The sequence below is a fragment of the Lepisosteus platostomus genome, chromosome 26 (assembly GCF_059453375.1).
Source record: "Lepisosteus platostomus isolate fLepPlt1 chromosome 26, fLepPlt1.hap1, whole genome shotgun sequence".
NCBI classification, from domain to species: Eukaryota; Metazoa; Chordata; class Actinopteri; order Semionotiformes; family Lepisosteidae; genus Lepisosteus; species Lepisosteus platostomus.
Window position 1 is genome coordinate 4,390,126 of NC_142636.1, and position 22,076 is coordinate 4,412,201.

A 22,076-nucleotide genomic window follows, 5' to 3' on the forward strand; every position below is an offset into this window, starting at 1 on the left:
TTCATGACCCTACATGCAATAGAAGTTAGATTTATTGGTCTATAATTACCTGATTCAGTTTTCACCAACTTTTTAAGAATGGACACTTCATTATGGACTTCCACTTACACTTCCACTGATGTGTCCACTTCATGGACACATCATTTACCCTCAAGGGATCAATAAAGTGTCTATCTATTTACCTATCTATCTACTGTATCTATTAGCATCTCTTCAGTCCCTGGGTACTACCTGTCTTAAGCAAGTGTTGTGTCAATGGTTTTTGAGTAACATCTCGTTTCCTTTAGTGCAATTGGTAAGATGTCATAAAGCCCCCTGGTGTTTATTAATCTTGGGAGGCCTCTCTATGCTAATAATATTTAGTACAGAACGTATTCTTCAAACTTCAAACTCATTCCCATATTTTAATTCATTCTTGTGCTAGCAGTACAAAATCTAAAGCATAATTTCCATGTGTTTAAAATAAAAGCAGTCTGCCAGATGTTTTTACAATCATGATGTTTATGTACAGTAAATAATTTTGAATGTCCAAGTTTTGCATCTTTTACAATTTTTCTAATCTCCGTAATTAGGTATTATCTATATTATCTACAAAATGGTTTTCTCACTACACCAGTATAGACCTGTACTGTAAATCATATACACTACATATAATCGTATAAATTAATACATAATATAAATTAGAGCCATGATATACTACAGATACCCACAGTACTGCGTTAATTATATTACTGCTACCCGAGCATTCACCAGCTCTTAATATAAATATACATTGCATTTCATTGCATGCCTGATGCCTATGTTTTGATAATTAATTTTTTAATGACCTTTATCAAGCTTCATCCGAAAATGTGAAAACATGTCATACATTTTTGGTTCATTACTATGCCTTCTTGTTCAGTGAACTATATCTCTAAGCTATTTTCTAAAACCATATTGATTGTCTCTTAAATTTTATTGCCATCCAGATGTTGCCTTTGTGAAGTTTGTAAATCGGTCCAATTAAATTGATAATATGTCATGAACACCTTGCTGTAGATGAGCACTAAAATCTAGGACCAGGGACATAAACAAATGTTGCAGATTAGCATTTGTAGGAGGCATCCTTTAATTTCTTCACAGCAGAGTGGGCGGGAAAGTGGAATGTCTCTACCACTACTGAACACCATGAGAACTATTGTACCTGTAAACAACAGATTGTTTGATTCTGTGACTTTGATTTCAGATTGTTGTGTTCTGTGGAAGAGTGGATTCCAGCCTCAAGAAAGATGATCTGGGTTATGGTGAAAATTGCTGTTTGCTGTTTGCCTCCCCAATTCAACCAAGGCTCATCAATCTTTGTTCTATAGTACACTTCATACTGCAGATACAAAAATATTACAATTATAGACTGGAGAAAAAATAATCTATCAGCGGCTTAGCAAACTCAAGTAGGGTGTGAACAACACGGTCTGATATACATATTTATTTTTTGCTTCAGTAAATGTTATAAAGTAATTGTAAACTTTAATTGAGAGAAGCACTAATCTAAATCACTAATCACTAATCTAAATGGATACCTTTCTCATGACACATCTGATGGAAGACATAAAATAACAACAAATTGGCACCCATACAGTAAATTATTGCTTATTTTCCAAATCAAACTGCTCCTAATTTTTGGAACATAACTATGAAAATACAAGGATGTCAATTAAGCTGGAAATAACATAGGTCTATAAATAGATGAGAATATAAATAAAGTCTTGTTTTTTATTTTCAAGATCATACTAAAGGTTTTCTTTAAACATGATAGGGATGGATGGCACAGTGGTCAGCAGGCCCTCCTAGAGCTCAGATGAAGCCCGGGCCATTTTACATTGTGAGGCCCCCGCATTGGGTAAAAATATATTTGAATGTAAAGAATGGCATGATGTGAAGATTAAGGCGGGCATTTTGAATGGTAGATTCAGCACTGAAAAGGGGACGTTTTTTTCACAGCTGTGGACTTTAGTGGAGAATCGCAGTATATGTGAAAAGTTCCACATCCAACTCAAGTCGAGAAACACAGCCAAAGGGTTAAAGTGGAGGACCACGCACCCTCAGCTGAGGTGAGGCCAGGGGCCGAATGGCCCTGTTGACCCTCTCTCTCATAAGGCCTGGCGGACAGCATTGCTATTACGCAGAACTGGGGCCCTGGAATACCTCCCTGTATTTGCGTGGGTTTCATCTCACAGTTCAAAGACACATTGGTAGACTAACTGGCTTCTGTGAAAATTGGCCCTGATGTAAGTGCGTGCGTGTTTGTGTCTGTGTGTTCACTGCTATATGTGTGCATCCTGACTTGTACCTATTGCTTGGTGGGTTAGACTCAAAATCAGGAACAATTTTTTTCAAAATGGTTTATAACCAGTTGATCTTTCACATTGCAGAAAGTGATGGAAAATAAGAACAATAAACAATGTTATACAGTAACAACAATTTATTTTTATATAGCGCCTTTCACAACAAGGTTGCCCCAAGGTGCTTAACAATACAATTGACAATACAGAACAGAAGACCAGAAGACAACGGAGGAGAGGAATCAAAAACTCCTTAGCAAGAAAAACCTCTAGGGGTCTAAAGTCAATCCCTTTGGACATGCTAACATTATTTAATTAAAAAAAGGAAATGATGAGGGTATTAATCCATCCATGCATCATGTGTTCTGTGAGTTAGTACTCCATGCAGATCTCTGTAGACCAGTAAATTCCGCCTCGATAGCTACATCCACGATGTCCCTCTTGGATCCATGGCAGTGATGCAGCATCCAACTCAGATGGTGCCCAGCCTGGGCGCCATCCAGACATTTGAGGAGGAGAATAGGATAGTTTGGTCAGAACAGATGTAGCTACCTGGTGGGCCAACATAGAGACACAGCCAACATAGAGACACAATATGGGTATGCTGTAGCTTTAAATAGAAATGCATAGATAAAGCAACAAATAAGAAGACATCTTTGGCCAGATAATTAGCTCACCCTCAAGAAGGATAGAATGTCTTCATTTGAGTTTTAATTTCTTGCTTTGCTCTGGAAAAAACATTATCTGCCTGGGGAATGAGGAAAAAAAATCATAATGACAAGGAAACACAAGATCTTATATAAAGAAATTGGAGCTGTCTCTTGGGGGAGGAATTGCAATATTTTGTACAAGTGTGCATGCAAGAGAGGGAGTGTGTTTTGGATTAATTATTTAAAATGATCAATGCACACAGGTGTCAAGTTCAAGATGGAAAAAGAAAATCCAATTTAATAAAAATGAGTAAGCTTTTTGCAATTGGCTGTCAACATTGAAACTGTTTTCTTTTTAGTATTAGTATTTGTTATGCATGTTTTTCTACAAGAAAAAAACTGTGAACCTCTAATTAATCTTTATCTACTTCATTTATATGCTTTTCACCCTTCTTCATGAAAGTGAATGACAAATACCTAATCAAAAGTCTTCTGAAATTATCCAATATTAAAACCGTTAGAAGTGTGCAATTTAAATATATAGTGATTTGCTTTAAGAAGTTAAAGTTATGAGAATTTATTTTATATTATGAAAAATCTTGCATTATGAAGTTTTTGAGAAACACATTGTATTTGAAAACTGAGAAATTGATATGTATGTGTATCAGTTGTTATACTGCAGCATTGAAATGCTTTTTATACTAGCTCTGTTGATGAGAAATCAGCAGCACCTGTAAACTCTGCTTGGTGGACTGATAAACATTGACACAGTGCTTGTGATAATTGAGAAACAGCTTGCCTTGTATCGTATTTAACAGACTTTTTAAAATGGGAAACAGAAGTATCAAGGAACAGGGTTAAAGGGTCATTAAAAATAAACACCAACAAAAAATAAACACTGGAAATGTGCAATACTATTTATAAGATGTCAGTGATATAAATTTGTAACTAAATCACTGTTACAACTATTGCTATGACACATTTTCCACTTCTGCTTAACCACAAGACTTATTTTGATCGTTTCTATGATAACACAACAAAGCCCTTATTACTATTTCAAAATCTCCTTTTGAATTCATAAAAAAAACATTAGGTACAGTTTTGATTAATCCAATAGTGGTTCAATTGCTAAGGTTGTTCCAGAATTTGGAGGAGGCATTTGGAGAAAATGTGTGCACAGATCTTTCATTTTGTTTCCCGCTGTTTTCTTGTAATGACATGACCCAGTCAAAATAGATCTGTGACATCATCAAACAGAGGAATTGCAATTGGATATCACACAGAGTTTGCTGTACAGTATATGTAATACTGATACAATGACACTACCAAGGCAGCCTGCTTCGTATGGTTGCTATTCATGCTTATACAAGGCGCTAACTGAATCCTAGTAATGGCTCTGACTGCAGCTGCCACATGCATTGAACAAATGGATTTGGCAGTTGAACTGTGGGCCATATTTTTTACACTCTTGTTCCATTATTTGCAAACCTTTGTTATAGTACCCCAGCATGCTGTGTTTAGACTTCTTCAAACTGAGAGCAGACAGGACTTTAACTTGCAACACTTCTTATGCCCATTAATTACCTGAACTTATTAGTTGCTTCTTTGTAAAAGTATTACTGTGTGTTAGTTTGTGTATTGAATGAGGAGATACTTCTTATTCTGTATACCACCATGGTTCTAAAGGTCAGTTTGTCTGTACAGATAGACAACAGTCTATACAGACAATAACGGGTGCATTACAAAACACTTTGTTTATAAATGACTTCTTGCTTCACTTTAAAGTTATCATATGGTAAGTGAGTGGATAACAGTTTTCAGTTCTCAGGATAGGTTGTTACATTCTCTAGGCAGAATATTAGGACTATCAAACAATGTGGGTCTCTGAAGTAAGCAAGAACAGCTTGAACTTGGCTTGTGTTCAATCTTATTCCACTCTGCTTTTAGGACCACCTTCAGCATAAGGATTTGCAGAACTGAACTACACATTCCACTTCAAGCATGTTGCGAAAGATTTAATGCTCAGACAAATCTGGAACATTTGATGCAAACCAAATGTAGAGCATTACTCAGTCAACATCACTCCTACTATCTGTTAAACATGATGGTAGAAGTTATATTTTACTGATCAAGACAATGACCCAAAGTACAAGGGCAAAACCATGCTGGGCTATCTTAAAAATAAGGAGACTCAAGCTGTAGTATCAATAGTGCCAAAGCCAAGCTGTAATCCAGAATCAAGGTCCAAAAGTAAACTAGCTCCAAGGTCTGAGAAATCACAGAATTTAAACCAGAAATGCAAGGCAAGAGGTTACAGTACTGAGCGAAGTAGTACGAGTAAACTGTGCTTTAAGTATATTATGGGGTTGGAGGTGTGGTAGTGAGTAAGGGGTCTGATTGGATGATCTTCATTTGCAAGATCTATGCCTTCCATGATTGAACAAGAGGGCTTGTTGCGAGAGTAAGCCTGAACCCTAACATGAGAGAGTTTGAAATCAGTAAGAACAGTTCAAAGCTGGTATGAAAAGTTGGTAGAGACTTAATCAGAATGTCCTGCAGCTTTCACTGCTGCCAAAGCATCCAACAGATACAATGAAAGTCTGTCTCATGTTCCTTAAGCCAGCCATGTACAGTGTGCTCTGACAGAATCTATTACTCTTTCGGTTTGCTAATATTTTGGCTAGAGAGTGTTCAGCTGTGTTGACTTTTTCTCAGACATGCTAATTTTATTATAGTTTGAATGTAGACAGATTAAGGTCTGTACTTTCCTAATAGTTTTACAATCTATGTGTAGCCAAATATTGGTGTATAATTAATGAGAATTATCCATTCAGTTAGTGTTGTTGTTATACATCTGATGTGGGAAAATAAAATGCACCTCTTAATTGATAAAACACTGGAGTAATTTTCTTTAAATATATTTTTGTGTCTAAAAAAACGGGTGTTTTGTTGCACTCAAACAAAATCAGTTTGTGCATTTCAAACCATGTATAGCTCCCAAACTACCCACACTGGCTCTGCACACAACCTCATCCTTGTCCTTTATCTTAGTGCAATTTTATCCTTAAGCACAGTGAGAGTAGGACATTAGATCCATTATGTTTGGTTGATTGCAAATAAGTAATTGGTTTTAGGTTCTAATATGGATGTTTCTTGAAACATCTTGAACAAGACTAACAAGATTTAATTCACTTAGACTGAATGCATTTCCTTTTAAATGAGGGACTAGTCTGGTTATTCTCATTACTGTTGCTGTTTCTAAGGCCGCAAATATTTTTAATCCCAATAAAAAATATCAAATGCATTGAGACTTAAATATTGAGAAAAAGAACTCTAGTCACTTTCTTTCTGTCTGGCAGCTCAGCTGTTTACTTACTTCCTTTTCTAATGGAAAACAAATCACTAAAGCTGTGATTTGTTGCTTTTCTCAGAGCACATATCTGGGCCCTGTCACAATCTCTCATCTGAGCAAGGGCTCATTGTGAATCAAGTGGAATAATACATTGCAATTCTTTTTAAGTTTGTTTATATTTTAGTTTTAATAATTTTTAATTATTAAGCATTATATATATATACAAATTGCAATTATAAATTCATTTTAGCACAATTGTACTGAATCTTTCAGCAAAACTTTAGAGTAGGAGACACTTGTAAGACACGTTCATTCTTCATATGTAAAGTATGAAAAAAGCTCTTAAAGAGGATCTGCAGTCCCAATTTCTCAAACCAGTTATAAAATCTTGGTACTGTAGAAACCAAGAAAGTACCTATCATAGCTCAAAGGGGATATGGCCCTACAGAACTTATATATATATGTTCCCCCCCTCCTGTCTTTAATGTAAATCCAGGAAATAGAAACCTTTCTTTGTCATCAGGAGTTTAGTGTAAACATTCACCATTTGGGTAAATATTCACCATTTTGGGGTAGGTAGGGGGGGGGAGCAGCATCTGTGATCAAGCAACTGTGGTCACAGTTCAGCATGTAAAAGCTGTTAGCAGGCTCCATCAGTAACAAAATAAATTAATTGACGGTATCACAAAAGATTACAAATTTCGAATTAGGTGCAAAATCATTAACTTTGTGAAAGCACTGTATACTTCCAATGATGTTGCAAACTGCTGGTCTCACTGTGGGTGAGAGCGGGAGTTAAAGAGAATTGTGATGTGACAGCGAACCCTTAATGCTCACTAGTCACTGTAAGCAAATGAGGAACAAGGTCTTCTAACAACCTTGTTCATTTTTTGTGTATCTCAGTTTGCATTTATATTTTAAACTCACTGTTTAAAATATTACTCATGAACATTTAGCTGTTCAGAACATAGTGTTCACACAAAAGAGAAGATCAGATCAGCAGAAATTCAGTCTGTTTTCCTGTTCAAAGGTTATTCAGCTAGCCAAGAGATGGGTAATAAACATGGGCACTGATGTTGGTCCCATCGACAAGTTTCTCAACAAGATTCAGCAACTTGTATGAGCGAATAAGAACAGGTTGTGCAGCAGACCCTTCACCCCAGAAATGTTCCAACACAATCTGCATGCAGAGTTAACAAGTAAGTAGTGTTAACTACTCAAAGTAGATATGTTGAATTTAATTCAATTGCACTCAATCAAATCAGACGGCATTGGGCTGTGGCACAGCAAGTCCTCCAAAAACAGAAATGCAGCTGAATTTTTTTTTCCTTCTAGGTGTTATTTACCATAAAATAACCACCAATGTATAGATGATACACTGATACACCAATGATAGAGCACTTTTGCAAAACCTGAAAATGAATGAGTGTATTTACGCTGGTTTATAACTTCATTTTTTGCCATGCTTAGATTAAGTATCTAAAAAACATGTCCCCTTGTATATGTTGGTTTAATGAAAATATTTAAAATTAATATTGTAGCAAAATTCACTTTTTCTGAAGCATTTTTACACTATAAAAGGGCCTCTTCTACATCATGTTGCCTCGTTCTGAATTGCAAACAACGATGGCAATATTGCACTACGCATTCTTTGAAACTTTGTCTGTTTTGTGATGTGAACTTGAGGTTGTACACGTTACTGTATTACTGTACTTTGTAGTTTCATTGTGGTTTGAAATGCATTGATCATTGTCAATTAATTATAACCCTGAAATGTAAAAATAGTGTTGCAGATCCCAGTTATGTTGTACAATCACTGTATAAAGGTGGGATAGGTACTTTAATATATTTAATAATTAATAGGTAATATATATCCTACTGTTTGTTTTTTGGTATGTATTAAGCATTAGGTAATACCTAATAGGTATTACTAGTAAGCAGTCCAGTTTACTAGTTATCAGTCAAGAAGCTGTGTTTTACTAGTAAAGTAGAAATGCACAAACCTTTGATCTTTGACATTTTCTTCTTTGCCTCAGACATGGAGGTGTCAAAGAGAATTGCTATCCTCTCAGATACTACTACTCAATATAGGTAGAAGCCATTTGTATGTTTCAGATTAAAGGTTATGACTTTTTCTTTACAACATATTCCCTGCTATGGACTTCACATCCTAGGTCTCTGCTCTTTCCTTAAAAAGGAATAGACCACCTTGGTCTGAGTCTTGATTTTGAATATTGATATATTTCACATAATCAAAAATTGCTTGGTGGAGTAGTGGTTAGCTTTGCTAACTCACAGTGCTGGGGTCCAAGGTTCAATTCCAGACCTGGGGTTTCCTCTGTGTGTTGTTCGTTGATTTTCCCTGTGCTCAGATGGATTTCCTCTGGGTGCTCTAGTTTCCTTCCACATTCCAAAACCTACTAGTAGGTTAATTGGTTTTGAAATTGGCCCTGTCAAGACGACAAGGTTGTTCAGACCTCATTGTTTCTCTCCTTCAGGTTTCAAAGCCCTTGTGGCTGAAGGTTTCAGCTGGACTGCTGTGACAGGACAGATGCTGTGAGGCAAAATCTGTAATTAGCTCCCAAATTCCTGTTCTGCAGAGAAAAATGGCAAAACACAGGGAGGCCATCTTGAGTGCAGCTGTTCCCTAGCAACAGAGAAGGCCAAGGTCTGAGGTAGGCCGAACAGCTGGGGTTTAAAAATTCCGCACATACAGAACATTCCAGTATCATGATTGATTTTGTTTTTTTCAAGTTTGTTTTTGAGCAACAGTGTTATTTTAATGTTAAAAAAGAGTTAAGTTTCAAATAATTGTTAAGAAACCTTAAGTTAACTATAAGGTTATAAGGCTTCATATAAGGTCATGTAGATTATACTGCCTTGTTAAATATTTTTAAGAGTAGCTGTTATAAATAATTTGTATTCATGGAGTCTTTAATGAAGTAGTCAGGACTTCAGTTTAACGTTTCCTTTGAAGGATCACACCTAAAAGAGCACAGTGTCCCAGTCACCTACTGGAATTGTGGTTTAGAAATACTGGTCCAGAGAGAAGAGGGCAACCTACTGGTCCCCAAAACCAATACTCAGAACAACAACCTTGCTTTCCTTATAGGTCCCTCATCCTAGAAATGATCAGGTCCTGACAAGGTTATAATGATGCAAAAAGACATTACTGTATGAATAAAGACATTTTTTCCTCTATGTGTCAGGCTACATCTTCCTTGCCATCTATCTTACATATGAAGGGAAAGAAGTGTCAATGTCAAGTGAAACAAATTATTTTGCATGACACTTCAATGGAATATTTCACTATTTCGAAGATTTTACTTAGTGTTGTATGTGGATCAATAAATTGTGCAGTGATATACAGAAAAGATGACTTAGTCCTAAGTCCTATTTTCTATAAAAATAAAAACACACATACTACTTCTCCATTAGTGTGGATTTATGACTCCAGATGAATGCTTCTGTAGATATATTTGTATGTTTTTTAGCTACAATTAATTAAAACTTCAACTTATTTACATTTTCAAAGAAAAATCAGGTTTCAAATTTCCATGTTTCATGTTCTGATTTGGAGTTTGGAGTACAATTAAGCATTAGAGACAGGTACAAATACAGACCTCATGAGCTAAAATGGCTTCACTACAAGACAGAAACATTTCTCAAAAATTAAAAGTATGTTACTCCTTTCTTCTGTTTAATGCCATGCCCCCTGGAGCATACCCTTCAGCTCCTCAGCTAGTTGGGTCTCACTTAAATAATTGTTCCATTACTCTGCACAACCAAAAGCCACTTACCTGTATCATGCCTCATTTACACATTCTTCCTTACAGAATTAAAACATTGTAACAGGGGCTCAAAAATGAAAGCTGGACCTGAATGCATAAAGGTTGCTTTCTATGTTTAAAAAAAACTGAATGATATCTTTTAATGGTGAGCTGTATGGTAGATGTGTCCAGTACGAAGTGTTCAGTAACGCTGTTGAACAACTATGCCATAATTTGTTCAACAAGATCCTGTAAACAAATAAACAAGATGACTGCCTTTATTTGAAACCCTTCATTTGTTACTAATCTGAAGACATCTGCTCCTTTAACCTTTAACTCTCTGGAGTTAAAGGTTAAAGGTTTTATGTGACATAGTGTTCTTGCTCTGTGTCTCTGATCGCTTCTGCTTCCTTTACTGTCTGCCATTTCCATTTCTTTACTGACAAACACTATCAGAAAGCTGCTTATTCCTGGAATAGGCCATGGAGTCTATCCCAGCAGTACAAGGCACAAGCGTCATACTGTATAATTAAGAGTTGTAAATTAACCACCATGTCTTTTGGAGGATCACCCAGAAAAAAATAAATAAAAGAAATTTGGAGAACATCCAAAGTCCTCATAGAAGGTGTCCAGGCTACAATTCAGGAGCTCTGAGGCAGCAGCACCAGCCACCTGCTCACTGTGCCACCCCATTGAATGCAAACTGTTTTTAGTTACCTGCTCTACTTATCTTCTAGATGGTTTGTAATAATACTTGATATTTAAAATGATTGAATTCAGTCCTTTATAAATTATATAAATTTCAACACACTAGGTGCAGTTGTGTAGTTACTTACAGTACATGCTTTAAAATATACTAATGGAAAAATGAAATGCAACATTTTCTGGAATGAGAGTACTATAGTTATAGCTGATGTACTAAAATGTTTGGGAATCTTTAATAAGGCTGTGAACTAAAAAATAAGTCAGAAATCTGAAATTCACGAACTTTCACAAAAAGCTGTCAACATTTGTTTTAAGCCCTCTGACCAGCAATACAGCTTGTGCAGTGAGGCGTTGCAACTTGCCAATCACACAAAAGCTTGTTAGGTGCACTTTTACCCAATGAGGTCCAGATGGAACAATGCCTGATCAGGTCACCTTTAAAAAGGCCTTAATTCAAAGCTTAGGTCACTGCAAGAAAAAAGCCACACATAGTCAGTTATCCTTGCATTCCATAATGCCTCAAATGTCAGCAGAAGTAAGGGAGAGGGCCATTGGCATGCTGCAGGCAGGCATGTCATCTTTGCCAGCGTTGCCAGACACTATGGAGTAAGCCGCTCCACTGTGTCCCGACAGAGAAGGTTTCAGCAGACTGGCAGGACAGATGACTGTCCAAGATCCTGCCGCCCTCGAGTGACCACACCAGAGCAGGACCGACACATCAGACTGGTCCATCTGATAAATCATTTCAGATCTGCAACAGTACTGCTGCTGAAGCTGCCGGCAGACAGAGAACCCGCATCAGTGACATGACAGCGAGGCTTCATGCTGCTGGCCATAGAGCAAGGCGACCTGTCAGACACCACACACGGCTGGTTTGGGCCAGACAGAGGCTGCGATGGACTCGTCAGCAGTGGCATCAGGTCCTCTTCACAGATTTGTCACTCTTCAGCCTGTTCCACGCAGATGGGAGGGCCAGAGTGTGGAGGAGGAGGTGTTGCATTTCTTTTTTCCATCAGTATATACTGTATTAACTAACCTTTATTCAATTCTACTTAATTCTTGTATTGTGTTCTCAATTTTTATTTTTGCAGCCCAATTGAAATATCATTCTTAAGTGATTTTATGGTTATATGGTAAACAAAGAGTGATTGCATGAATGGTTATAAAACATTTTTTTATTGTCTATAAAAATCTATATTCTGTAAAGACCCCTTTCATCTTCCTGAAATCCTGGTATTTTTTGTTGTGCAGGCTGAGATGATAACTTGATAAGACATTAAACATTAGAGTATATCTTCCAGACAAGGGCACCCAGAAAAATGTTTCTGGTCAGACTATTTTAAATTACACTGATTTTGAATTAATAGCTTAAAACATGTTCAAAGTCTGCATGCAGTCCAGGAGGTTGCATGTGCACAGTTGTGTCTTGGTTCAGTGCAGTGTGGAAGACTAGTGATTTTGTTGTTCTAAGCATTAAAACTGACAACAAGTCACAGTCTACCTCAGGGCATTGTGACATCATCATCACCTCTGCAGTCTTACTCCTTGGGACCCCTTTATTCCTTGGCAAAGCTGTATTTTCCATCTTAAAAATAAAAAGCCAACAAGATGAAGTTGCTTAGATTTTACTTTTAGCAATCCTTTGAAGCAGTAGGCCTGCTTTTGTGTAAATTATTTATTTATCATTTATGTAACAATCTCTTAAACAAATAATAGGACTACACCTGTTTAGTTATACCGTGCCAGTGACTCAGTGCCATTGCCAGAACATAAGAAGAAATGCTGACAACAAAACAAACAAACAAAAGAAACATGTCTAATACACTGTACACATAAAACAAGTTTTAAAGGATTTTATCATCTGGAAAACAAATATTCTATAATATTCTGACATATTATACTTTATCTCCAAGTCTTCCAGATGGACAACAAACTTGAATTCTACAGTCATAAAATCCTATTTTGAATATGTTTCTCAAAGAGTCATCAACAATCCAGAAAGAGGTAAGCAAAAGGAGAAAGAGAAGAAAAAGGAAGAGAAAAAAGTGAAAGAAAGAGACAGAGAAAGGAGAATTAGTGTATCTCAGACTCAAGGACCTTGTCTGAATCAACCATAAAGACCAGATTCTAGTTTGCTATTCTAGTCTGTTTATTTTAAGAACGTTTGATGGGGAATTTCCAGGCAAAAGACATTGTCTTCGCATTAGTGATGCATTTTTAGAATAGGGATATAGGGTCCCAATTGGATATTCTGGATTTATGAGGAGAGAGATTTAGCTCTGGGTTCTATTCTATTTTTTTAGGATGCAGATTTCTCTCTCCTGTGGGCCCATTTAGGTTTTATAGAGGATTTTTGAATACAGGGTTAGCATTCTGGGTTTTATTTCTGGTTAGTCAGGATATAGGCCTTGCAGATGCCTCGTTTGTAAATAGGGTAACTTTAATGTTATACAGTATGTTGTATTGTGTGTTGTTAGTTTGTGTTGTTGTTATTGTTAATAAATGTTAATCCCAATTTGCCTCTGATTTATTACTTTTTCACCAGAGCTTTGCCAGAAAAATAAGAGCTGTACCTTTAATTATAAGAATCGCTTGAGTACATTATTGGCATATCTTTACAGTTTAGGGGTTGTTATTATTGATTATCCTGCTCCGTTTCATTTTTATTTATTTTTCATTTTTGCATTTTTTTACACTTAGAGCTGTCCAAGCAGACACTTTGTGTAAGGTAATGTAGCTCATTCCAGGAAATAATTAACAGACAATGGAGATGATGAAATGTAACTCACAGACATATAAAGACAATGAAGATGGGGAAGGTATTTAAAGCCTGTTTGCATTGCCTTGAAAGTAATAGGTGATTGAACCAAGAAAATAGTTTGGACATTAAGGTTCAGAAGAGCAGTGCTGCTTACCGGCCCACAGATACCACTTACAATTGCAGCTTGAGTATCCATAGATGTCTCTCAAACCAGTATTGACCTGGCCCTCCACTGCTTAGCTTTTAAGATCTGATGATATTAGGATCTGAGGTGGAAATGCTGCTGACACTAAAAGAAGATTGTAAGACCTGCTGGGTTGTGGTCTCCCTGAGTCCCAGGGGCCACTTGTTTTTAATCCATCTTGGCTTTCAGCTGCTTAACTGAATCTTTAGTGGAGACAATTTGATTATGTAAGCTATATTATAGCTATAAGAAAATGACATTTCCCCCACCCTACATAAAACAACCTCACACATTCCCCTATCCTCCTCTATAGTACTCCTTGACACATTTCTACTTAGTGTGAAAGATCCCTGCTTTTGGTAGTGTAGCTCAGGGGATCTCCGCTCCTATTAGAGGCATTAATGAGATATCCTGACTTAATTTTAATAGATTTTATTTAAAAAAATAAACAGTCATAAATGTAAGTAAAATATTAATAATACAAACTGTAGCACCTTTTGAGAGTGTGGCTACAATCACCCCTCAACTATTGCTACTGTCCCCTGGCTTCCACCCCCTTCAAGCCCCTACCTACCTAAATCTAATCTACATACTACAGAACCAAGGGATACCAGGAAATGTAATGCAGAACAACTTTTTAGATGCTGTCAGGTCTAATTCTGTCATTGTGAGAGACATGGATTGGGGTCTTCATCGACCATGAGTACAAGATAGAAAAAATTATAATATCCCTATTTAGAATAATGTACAAACAAGAAAAGACCCATTTCTATAATTTAACCAACTGTGGAAACTCTCAAAATGTGCAGACTGTACACTCCAATAGCCAGGATACACACATTAGCGCTAGGAGCTTATTTCAAAACATACCATTTGTCAAGGGTCAGATGCACTGAAATATAATTAATGTACATTATTTTATGGTTAGGATTTTTGAAGGCAGATTCTTGATAATTCCAAATATTGGCTCAGGTAACGGTCCCATTTGTCACATTCAAGTTGCAATAGTATCTCCTGCTATGGAATTCTGTAAAGACAGCAATAAAGAGTCATGAACCATTGTAGTAGTTCAGGTGGGTAGCTGCGTCAGCATGCGTAGGCTGCAAAGGAACAAGTAATAGGTTTATTCCATGCTGAACAAAGGAAGAAAGAAAACACAACATTTCGGCCGTGGAGCCTTCTTCAGGTGTGAATTCTTTCTTCTTTTTTTCAGTGTGGAATAAACCTACAGTATTACTTATTCCTATGAACCATTGTATGCATTCACAACATCGCCCCCTAGAGGACATGATAGTTACACATTGTAGAACAGAAAAAGAGCAACTCATATTGATACTCCAAAACTCTGAATGACTTAAACCATCACCCTGGAAAACATCCGTTAGGCTTTCTATTCGTTGCCCAATTGAAAATGAAAAAAATAATTGTCTTTTTGGTGTTTATTATGAAAGGTAGGAGGCCATATTAATAATGTAATTGCATTATTATTATTGAGCTAAAATATAGGTATTCCACTATAAATCAAGTCTACATAGAAAAACTAAACTTTCTTCTCATGCCAAGATACAGTACAAAGGTGTCTGGATTTATCCACATGAACAATTCACAAAATAAAGAAATGGAAATACAACTGATAGTTTGGCAAAGCCAGGTTTCTCATAGACCTTTCATGCTGTGCAGTGGAGAATTAAACATACTGTCATATTATTCCATCAATTTTATAACTGCTGCTTCCATTTCAGGGTCACAGAGGAGCCAGACCCTATTTCAGCAAGCAGTGGGCACGATGCAGGGTACACTGTGGACAGGATGCCAGTCCATCGCAGGGCAGACACACTAACAGAAACACAGACATGCACACACTCCCACACTTAGGGCCAATTTTCTAAGAAGCCGATTAACCGACCAACATGTCTTTGGACTGTGGGAGGAAAGTGGAGCACCTAAAAGAAATGTATCTGAACGTGGGGAGAACATACAATTTCCACACAGACAGCACCCCAGGACTTGATTTGAACTGGACCTGAAGAGTGACCCAGTTGCGTCCTCAAAGCCTGTGCCATTCAACTGGTGGGTGTATTCACAGACATTTTCAACATGTCCCTGGCCCAAGCTGCTGTCCCCACCTGCTTCAAAACAACCACCATCATCCCAATACCTATGGAAACCACAATAACATGCCTTAATGATTAGCGTCTGGTGGCACTAACCCCTGTTATCATGAAGTGCTTGGAGAGGCTGGTCATGGGGCACATTAAGGACACCATTCCAGACAAACAGGACGCGTTCCAATTCATACCAATTCAGGACAACAGCTCCACAGATGACGCAATCTCCTTTGCTATACACACTGCCCTATCCCATCTGGATAAAAAGAACACATACACAAGACTACTATTCATCGACTTCAGCTCAGCTTTTAACACCATTATTCCAGAGAAATTAGTCAAGAACTCAGTGCACTGGGTCTTGACACCACCCTCTGCAACTGGATTCTGGACTTCCTGACAGGCAGACCCCAGGCTGTTAGGCTTGGAAACACACCTCCAGCACACGCCGGAGAAAAGGCCTGCCTTCGGAGAACCCAGAAAAGGGGCAAGCCTTGTGGCGTCTATCTTCCAATACTGAGCCCAGAACTGCAGAGACGCTAGGCTTTTAACCAAAAGGCAAACGAGATGCATCAGGAAATAATAGAAATGAATCATAACCGATAGGGGTAGGAGCGCCCTCTAGAGGAGGGACGTGGAACGTAACATGAATAAAGGCTAAGATATCTCCCCAGATCCTCACTACCTTTTACAGATGCACTACAGAAAGCATACTGACAGGTTGCATCACAGTGTGGTATGGCAACTGCAGTATTGCAAACTGCAAAGCCCTACAGCAGGTGGTGAAAACTGCCCAGTCCATCACTGGGGCTGCTCTCCCATCAATCCAGGACATTTATGACAGACAGTGCTTGTGGAAAGCTCTAAGCATCATCAAAGACCCCACACACCCCAGCTACAGACTGTTTGACCCTCTACCATCTGGAAAACCTACAATCTGAACCCTTGCAGTGCCTTCTCTCTTTTTCAAAACTCAAACACACATTAAAATCTACCTCTACCTCACCTGTCAAGAAGTTCACTCCCCATAATTTTCTATCCTTTATTTCATTCTGCTGATGTATGATTTTGCACTACTGATGTTGTTTTGCACATTACCTGTTACCTGTTGCTGTTTTGCATATTGCTTGTTGTTGTTTTGCACATTGCCTGTTGTCTCTGTCTTTCTTTTCTTATACAATTGTATTGTTGTTGTTTTTTTGTACTACGTACCGTCTGAGAGCTAGCTAAATAGCATTTCATTATACCATCTACCTGTGTATGAGTATAATGACAATAAACTTGAACCCAGGGCCCCATTGCTCTAAGGCAGCAATACTGACAGCATACTAACCTCTCAAATTATTTTACACATTAATTTTGACTTTTGAAACGCAATCTATCACAAGAGCCCAAGGTGAATAAAAATAAATCTTAAAATTAAAAAATATTAAGCAAAGAAGCTCATTTATTTTTTATTATGGAAACGGGAGCAAAAGAGAATTAGGGAAATTAGTCCACCTTTATAGGTGAGTGCCTGTCTATTTAGAAATGCTATTAAAGTTGTTTACTGTGATGACATGTAGTGTCATTTCAACTATCATATAACGATTTTTCATCTGTATAGAGAGATGCATAACATGAAGCATTATTAACAGGATTAAAAGTAGTCAGATGAATATTCAGAAGAATAGACTGTGCTAGAAACTCCAAATAAAGGGTGAAAGCAGACATTCCTGACATGCCTGTCAGCACCATTGCCTAAACATTTAATGCATAATATTATTAGCTAATCAAAAACCTTTTTAGTCCAAGGACAAAACTTCATAGGTGAAAACACTGTTGGTTGTCACATGCATATTGAGGAGAGATCGAACAGTGTCATAGATCAGACACCTCTGTTTAATACAGCTTGATTGTGGTGAAGTAATTGAGCTGTACAGAATATATATATATATTTCAGTAATGGAAATGAGTATGGAGTATACTGTCGCATCCTTTCAAAAAGACCGTATTAATCATGTCAGGTAAAAGGCGACTTAACTATGCAAAACGTCAAATAAAATTTAGGAGGGATGTTTTGAAGAGTAAGTATTTATTAAGAGTTTTTATAAACAAAAAGATTAGCTTGGTGATATGCCAGAACTCAAAACGATTATACAAAGTTTAATTAGTAATAGTTAAATTTGGGATTAAATTAAATAACCAACTCAAATGGAACACGCTTGAGCCACGAAGTCCAGTACTGGGTGATACAGTACGTCACACTCTGTAGGATTTTAATTGTGATGTAATGAATGTCTCCTAAGTCCCAAGTCCCAGGTCCCAACAAAGCAGAAATTCCAAACTAATCAAGCACCGTGTACCATATCTTTTCTTTTAACTAAGACGCATTGTTCATTCATTATAATAAAACGTTACGACAAACTTATCTTCCAAGTTTTGCAAAGCCTCTTTGAGGTGATATATCGATTCGCACAAACAAAATTACAGTATGCGTATTATCATTGCGCAAATAAAAGTAGCCTACCTCCGCTACATGCTGTACAGTATGATAGGTACTATTGAACACAACATTTGCAGCAGCCACTCAGATATCATACTTAAAAAAGAAAAACAACGCTAGATAAAATGTCAGACAAGCTAGCTTGGGTAGTGCATATGGCTTCATGTTGATGAAAGCGAAAATCGACAAAGGGTCTATAAATACTTCTGTTTTTCCCTCTTTAAAATCACCAGGCTTTTTATCTTACGGTTTGCGAGGAGAGCGGGGAGGAATGAAGGCGAGAGTGCAGGACTGCTGGAAGATGCTGTGCGCTCTGGGCCGCTGCTGCAGCCCGAGCGAGCGGCTGGTGCCTGAAGAAGACAGGTACAGGGTGAGAGTGTTTCGATGGTGTCTGTTTCTCACCGTATTCAGCTACACTCCTGTACGGACTCGTGATTACCTCTACATGGATTCAAAATAATGCGAGATCCACAGATATTTTTATAACAACAACAACAACAACAACAACAACACTGCTTCGTTGTTTGTAAAATGTCTAAATATACCCTGTTCCTTTTTTGCAAGATGTGTGTTACGTTGTAAACGCATTATAAAGATGATCAATTAACCACAGCTTCCTTCGTGTTGGTATCAGGAGGGCAACGTGATTTCTGTAGGGGATACAAATCATCGTAGATGCAAACAGGTTTCAGGATATTACTCGAAGCGGATATAACCGTGCGTTCACCCAACAGGTTATCGGTTACAATTATTTATGCGTTTGACGCTTTGTCGAGGGCGACCTACATACAGTATATACAATTATTGGTTCACAATGGCAGAACAGTATAAAATATAGAAAAGTTACATTTAACACTACTGTTAACTTCTGTAAGTAAAACAGTTGCACGGTGACAAAAATACATTACACAGCACATACAGTACACATTGAGAAGGATTTCATCGCATTTGAAATACGAAGTGATCCATCCGTTTTCATTTTTTGTTTCATATTCATATTTCCCATTAGATTCCCACGTGTCGTGATTACGAAAATGTTATTATGCCACGACGTATTTGCACTGGGAGGAGGTTCACAGAGAAAAAACACACCCGGGTGACCCCTTTGGTATCATCTTTATTCTGACTCGTCTCTGTGAGTCATGCCACATGGGAAAATCTGACCCCCACGAACTTCCTCCTGTGCTCACAGTTCTGTTTTTAAAGTACTCTCTCTCTCTTTTATGCGTAGTTTCATGCTTTATTTTTTTTTATAATTCGATGATGGCATTAAATGTGGGTTTACTTTATGTTAGTTATATTGCTGCAGTATTATTCTTTATCAGTAATGTTTGCTGTATCAAATTTGTTTTGATCTATGTATGGATCGATGTGAAATATAGTATACCAGTATGGTCTATGTGAGTATCTTTAACCTGATATTTTTGGTAAAAAATATTTCATTATGAAATGCTTTGAGTAGCACCATAGTTGTAGGATTAAGTATTGCCCACAGTAGTAACCAGTGTTCTGTATTTCATATCAAACATCCATCCTTCCTTTTTCTAACCACTGTGTCAAGTGCAGAGTCATGGGGGAGCTGGAGCCTGTCCAGAAATGGGTACAAGGCAGGATACACCCTGGACACAGGGCACACAGACACAAGCACACACACACACACTCATACCAGGGCCAGTCTTCTCAGAGGCCGATTAACTTAACAGCATTTCTTTGGACTGGGCGAAGAGCACCCGACAAAGTATTCCTTTGCACTCACTCAAAAATTGTCACTGAAAAATATTGAAATAAATTCACCTTTTGTAATTTTAATTTTACATTTACCAAAACACTAAACATACTTCTAAAAGTAAAAACAAGCAATATTTACTGCTAAAATATTTATACACAGTAATAATAGTTTATATGTACTTTTTTAATAAAGTGGTTAGTCATTATGTTTAGGATAACCATTAAAAAATAGCCACAATTTTACTATTTAAATGTAATAATTTTCTATACACATTAAAAGGTTTTTGACAGAAAATTGAAACAGTTCTGTGGTTACCTGTAGTTGCCCACAAGTAATTATCAAAGGGAAGATGTATTAAAAAATAAGTAAGTTTGCAAATTGTTACATTTGCAATAAATACATTTAACACTGTATTCTACACAAGAAGTTGTTTGTATATTGAACAGTTATTAAACATAAAGAGCAAGTGACCTCAAGGCTATTAAGCTCATAACCAGGGGCCATTAGAAGGGGTGTGTTTGAATTTCAGGTGGCCGCATCTTGCAGTTCTGAGAAACCGGCATTCTTTCTCTGCCTTTGTTGTCAGAGCTGGTCTTTTCAGCAGTTACAAGCTGAGGGGAAAAACAGTGAAGAATATAGTAAAGGAAAGCACAGTGCAAACTTGTTGAAGTACAGCAAAGCATTCACCTGAATGGAGATAAAATACAGTTTGACAAGCAGAGAAAATTGCGTTATACTAAAGGTCAACATCAGAGAATGCTTCACAATCTCGGAGCAGAAGGGGTGGGTGGAGCACAACATGTTGTGTGACATAAAATGCCAAAATGTACAACAGTGGCTGAGGAGAGTCATGTTTGTGTCTTTGCAGTACAGAAAACCACTCTGACCACAGCATGCCAGTGGTGACGCCACGCTTCTCCACGCAGATCCGCAGATGTCTGTTTTGTGGGCAGCTGCACAGGAAGCTCTGGAGACTGCCCTGTGGCCATTACTTCTGCCGCCACTGCCTGGTGAAGATCGTAGATGAAGGTTTCCGAGATATTGAGGGGCTTGACGGCAGCCCCTGCCCCAGGTGCCGGAACGACATCAGGCCTAGTTCCAGCCTGTGACAGTGAGATCTCACAGGAGAGGGAGCCTAAGAAGGGGAAATAAAGTCAAATGAAAGGGCATGGATCCTCCTGTTCTATGCATTAATGATGAAGCAATGAAGCACTTTAATCATGAATGATCTATATATCCTTGCCCTTCACACATGAGCTTTATAAGGCACGTACAAAAATTACTCACAAAAATGTAAACTCGATACTATTATTTGTGGCACTGTGGCTAAGGATCTGTGCCTGTGGCTGGAAGGTTGCCGGTGCTGTTTGCAAAGTTAGTTCCTACACAAAATGGAGGGGGAACATACCTGTGTAATCCAGAGTGAGGGATGTTAAGTTTTTACAAGATTATGGGAGGGACTTACTATATTGTATTAAGATATAAAGCAGTGGTGTCCTGGGCAGCCAGAATCCAGCAGGTTTTTAAGCCCTAGCTAAAATCAAGATCCTCTAAATACCTGGAACAATTTCATTTTATCCACTAGTAGGTAGTATGTTCAATTAAGTAGTTTGTCTATATTGATTGAATTGAAATTGTTAACACTCAGTACTGGTCAAGGGCTATAGACCAGTCATTCCTGATTATTTGAACCAATTAACACTAAATTGATTAAACTTTTTTATGTCTCAAGTATTTAAAAATGGATGATTTAAGACTGGCTGGACTGTGGTTTCCCTGGACTGGGTTGACCACTCCTGCTACAGTATATTGCATTGTACCATAAAGTGCAGATTTGTACTATATCATATTGTACTCTTATTGTATACCTCAGTAGTGTATTATATTGTATGCTGTGACATACTGTAAACACTGATACTATTCTGTAAAACTGTTCGATCTTGACAAATACTGTTCTTTGAAAATACATGTGTAATGTCAGGTGAATAAAGCTTATTTTGAATTTCACTAT

The 22,076-nt window shown here is 37.5% G+C and overlaps 1 protein-coding gene across 3 annotated transcripts in view; it reads left to right on the forward strand.

Moving 5' to 3' along the window:
• LOC148639740 (RING finger protein 225-like) overlaps positions 1-21,234 on the forward strand; it is a 34,207-nt gene extending 12,973 nt beyond the window's left edge. Inside the window, exons 2-4 of one of the 3 annotated variants that reach the window (XM_088620788.1) lie at positions 8,822-8,998; positions 18,570-18,699; positions 20,934-21,234. In XM_088620788.1, the coding sequence (XP_088476914.1) occupies positions 18,608-18,699; positions 20,934-21,174 (333 nt within the window). In that variant the 5' untranslated portion in view covers positions 8,822-8,998; positions 18,570-18,607 and the 3' untranslated portion in view covers positions 21,175-21,234. The other 2 variants (XM_088620787.1, XM_088620786.1) reach the window with 2 other exon arrangements.
• The last annotated feature ends 842 nt before the right edge of the window (positions 21,235-22,076 follow it).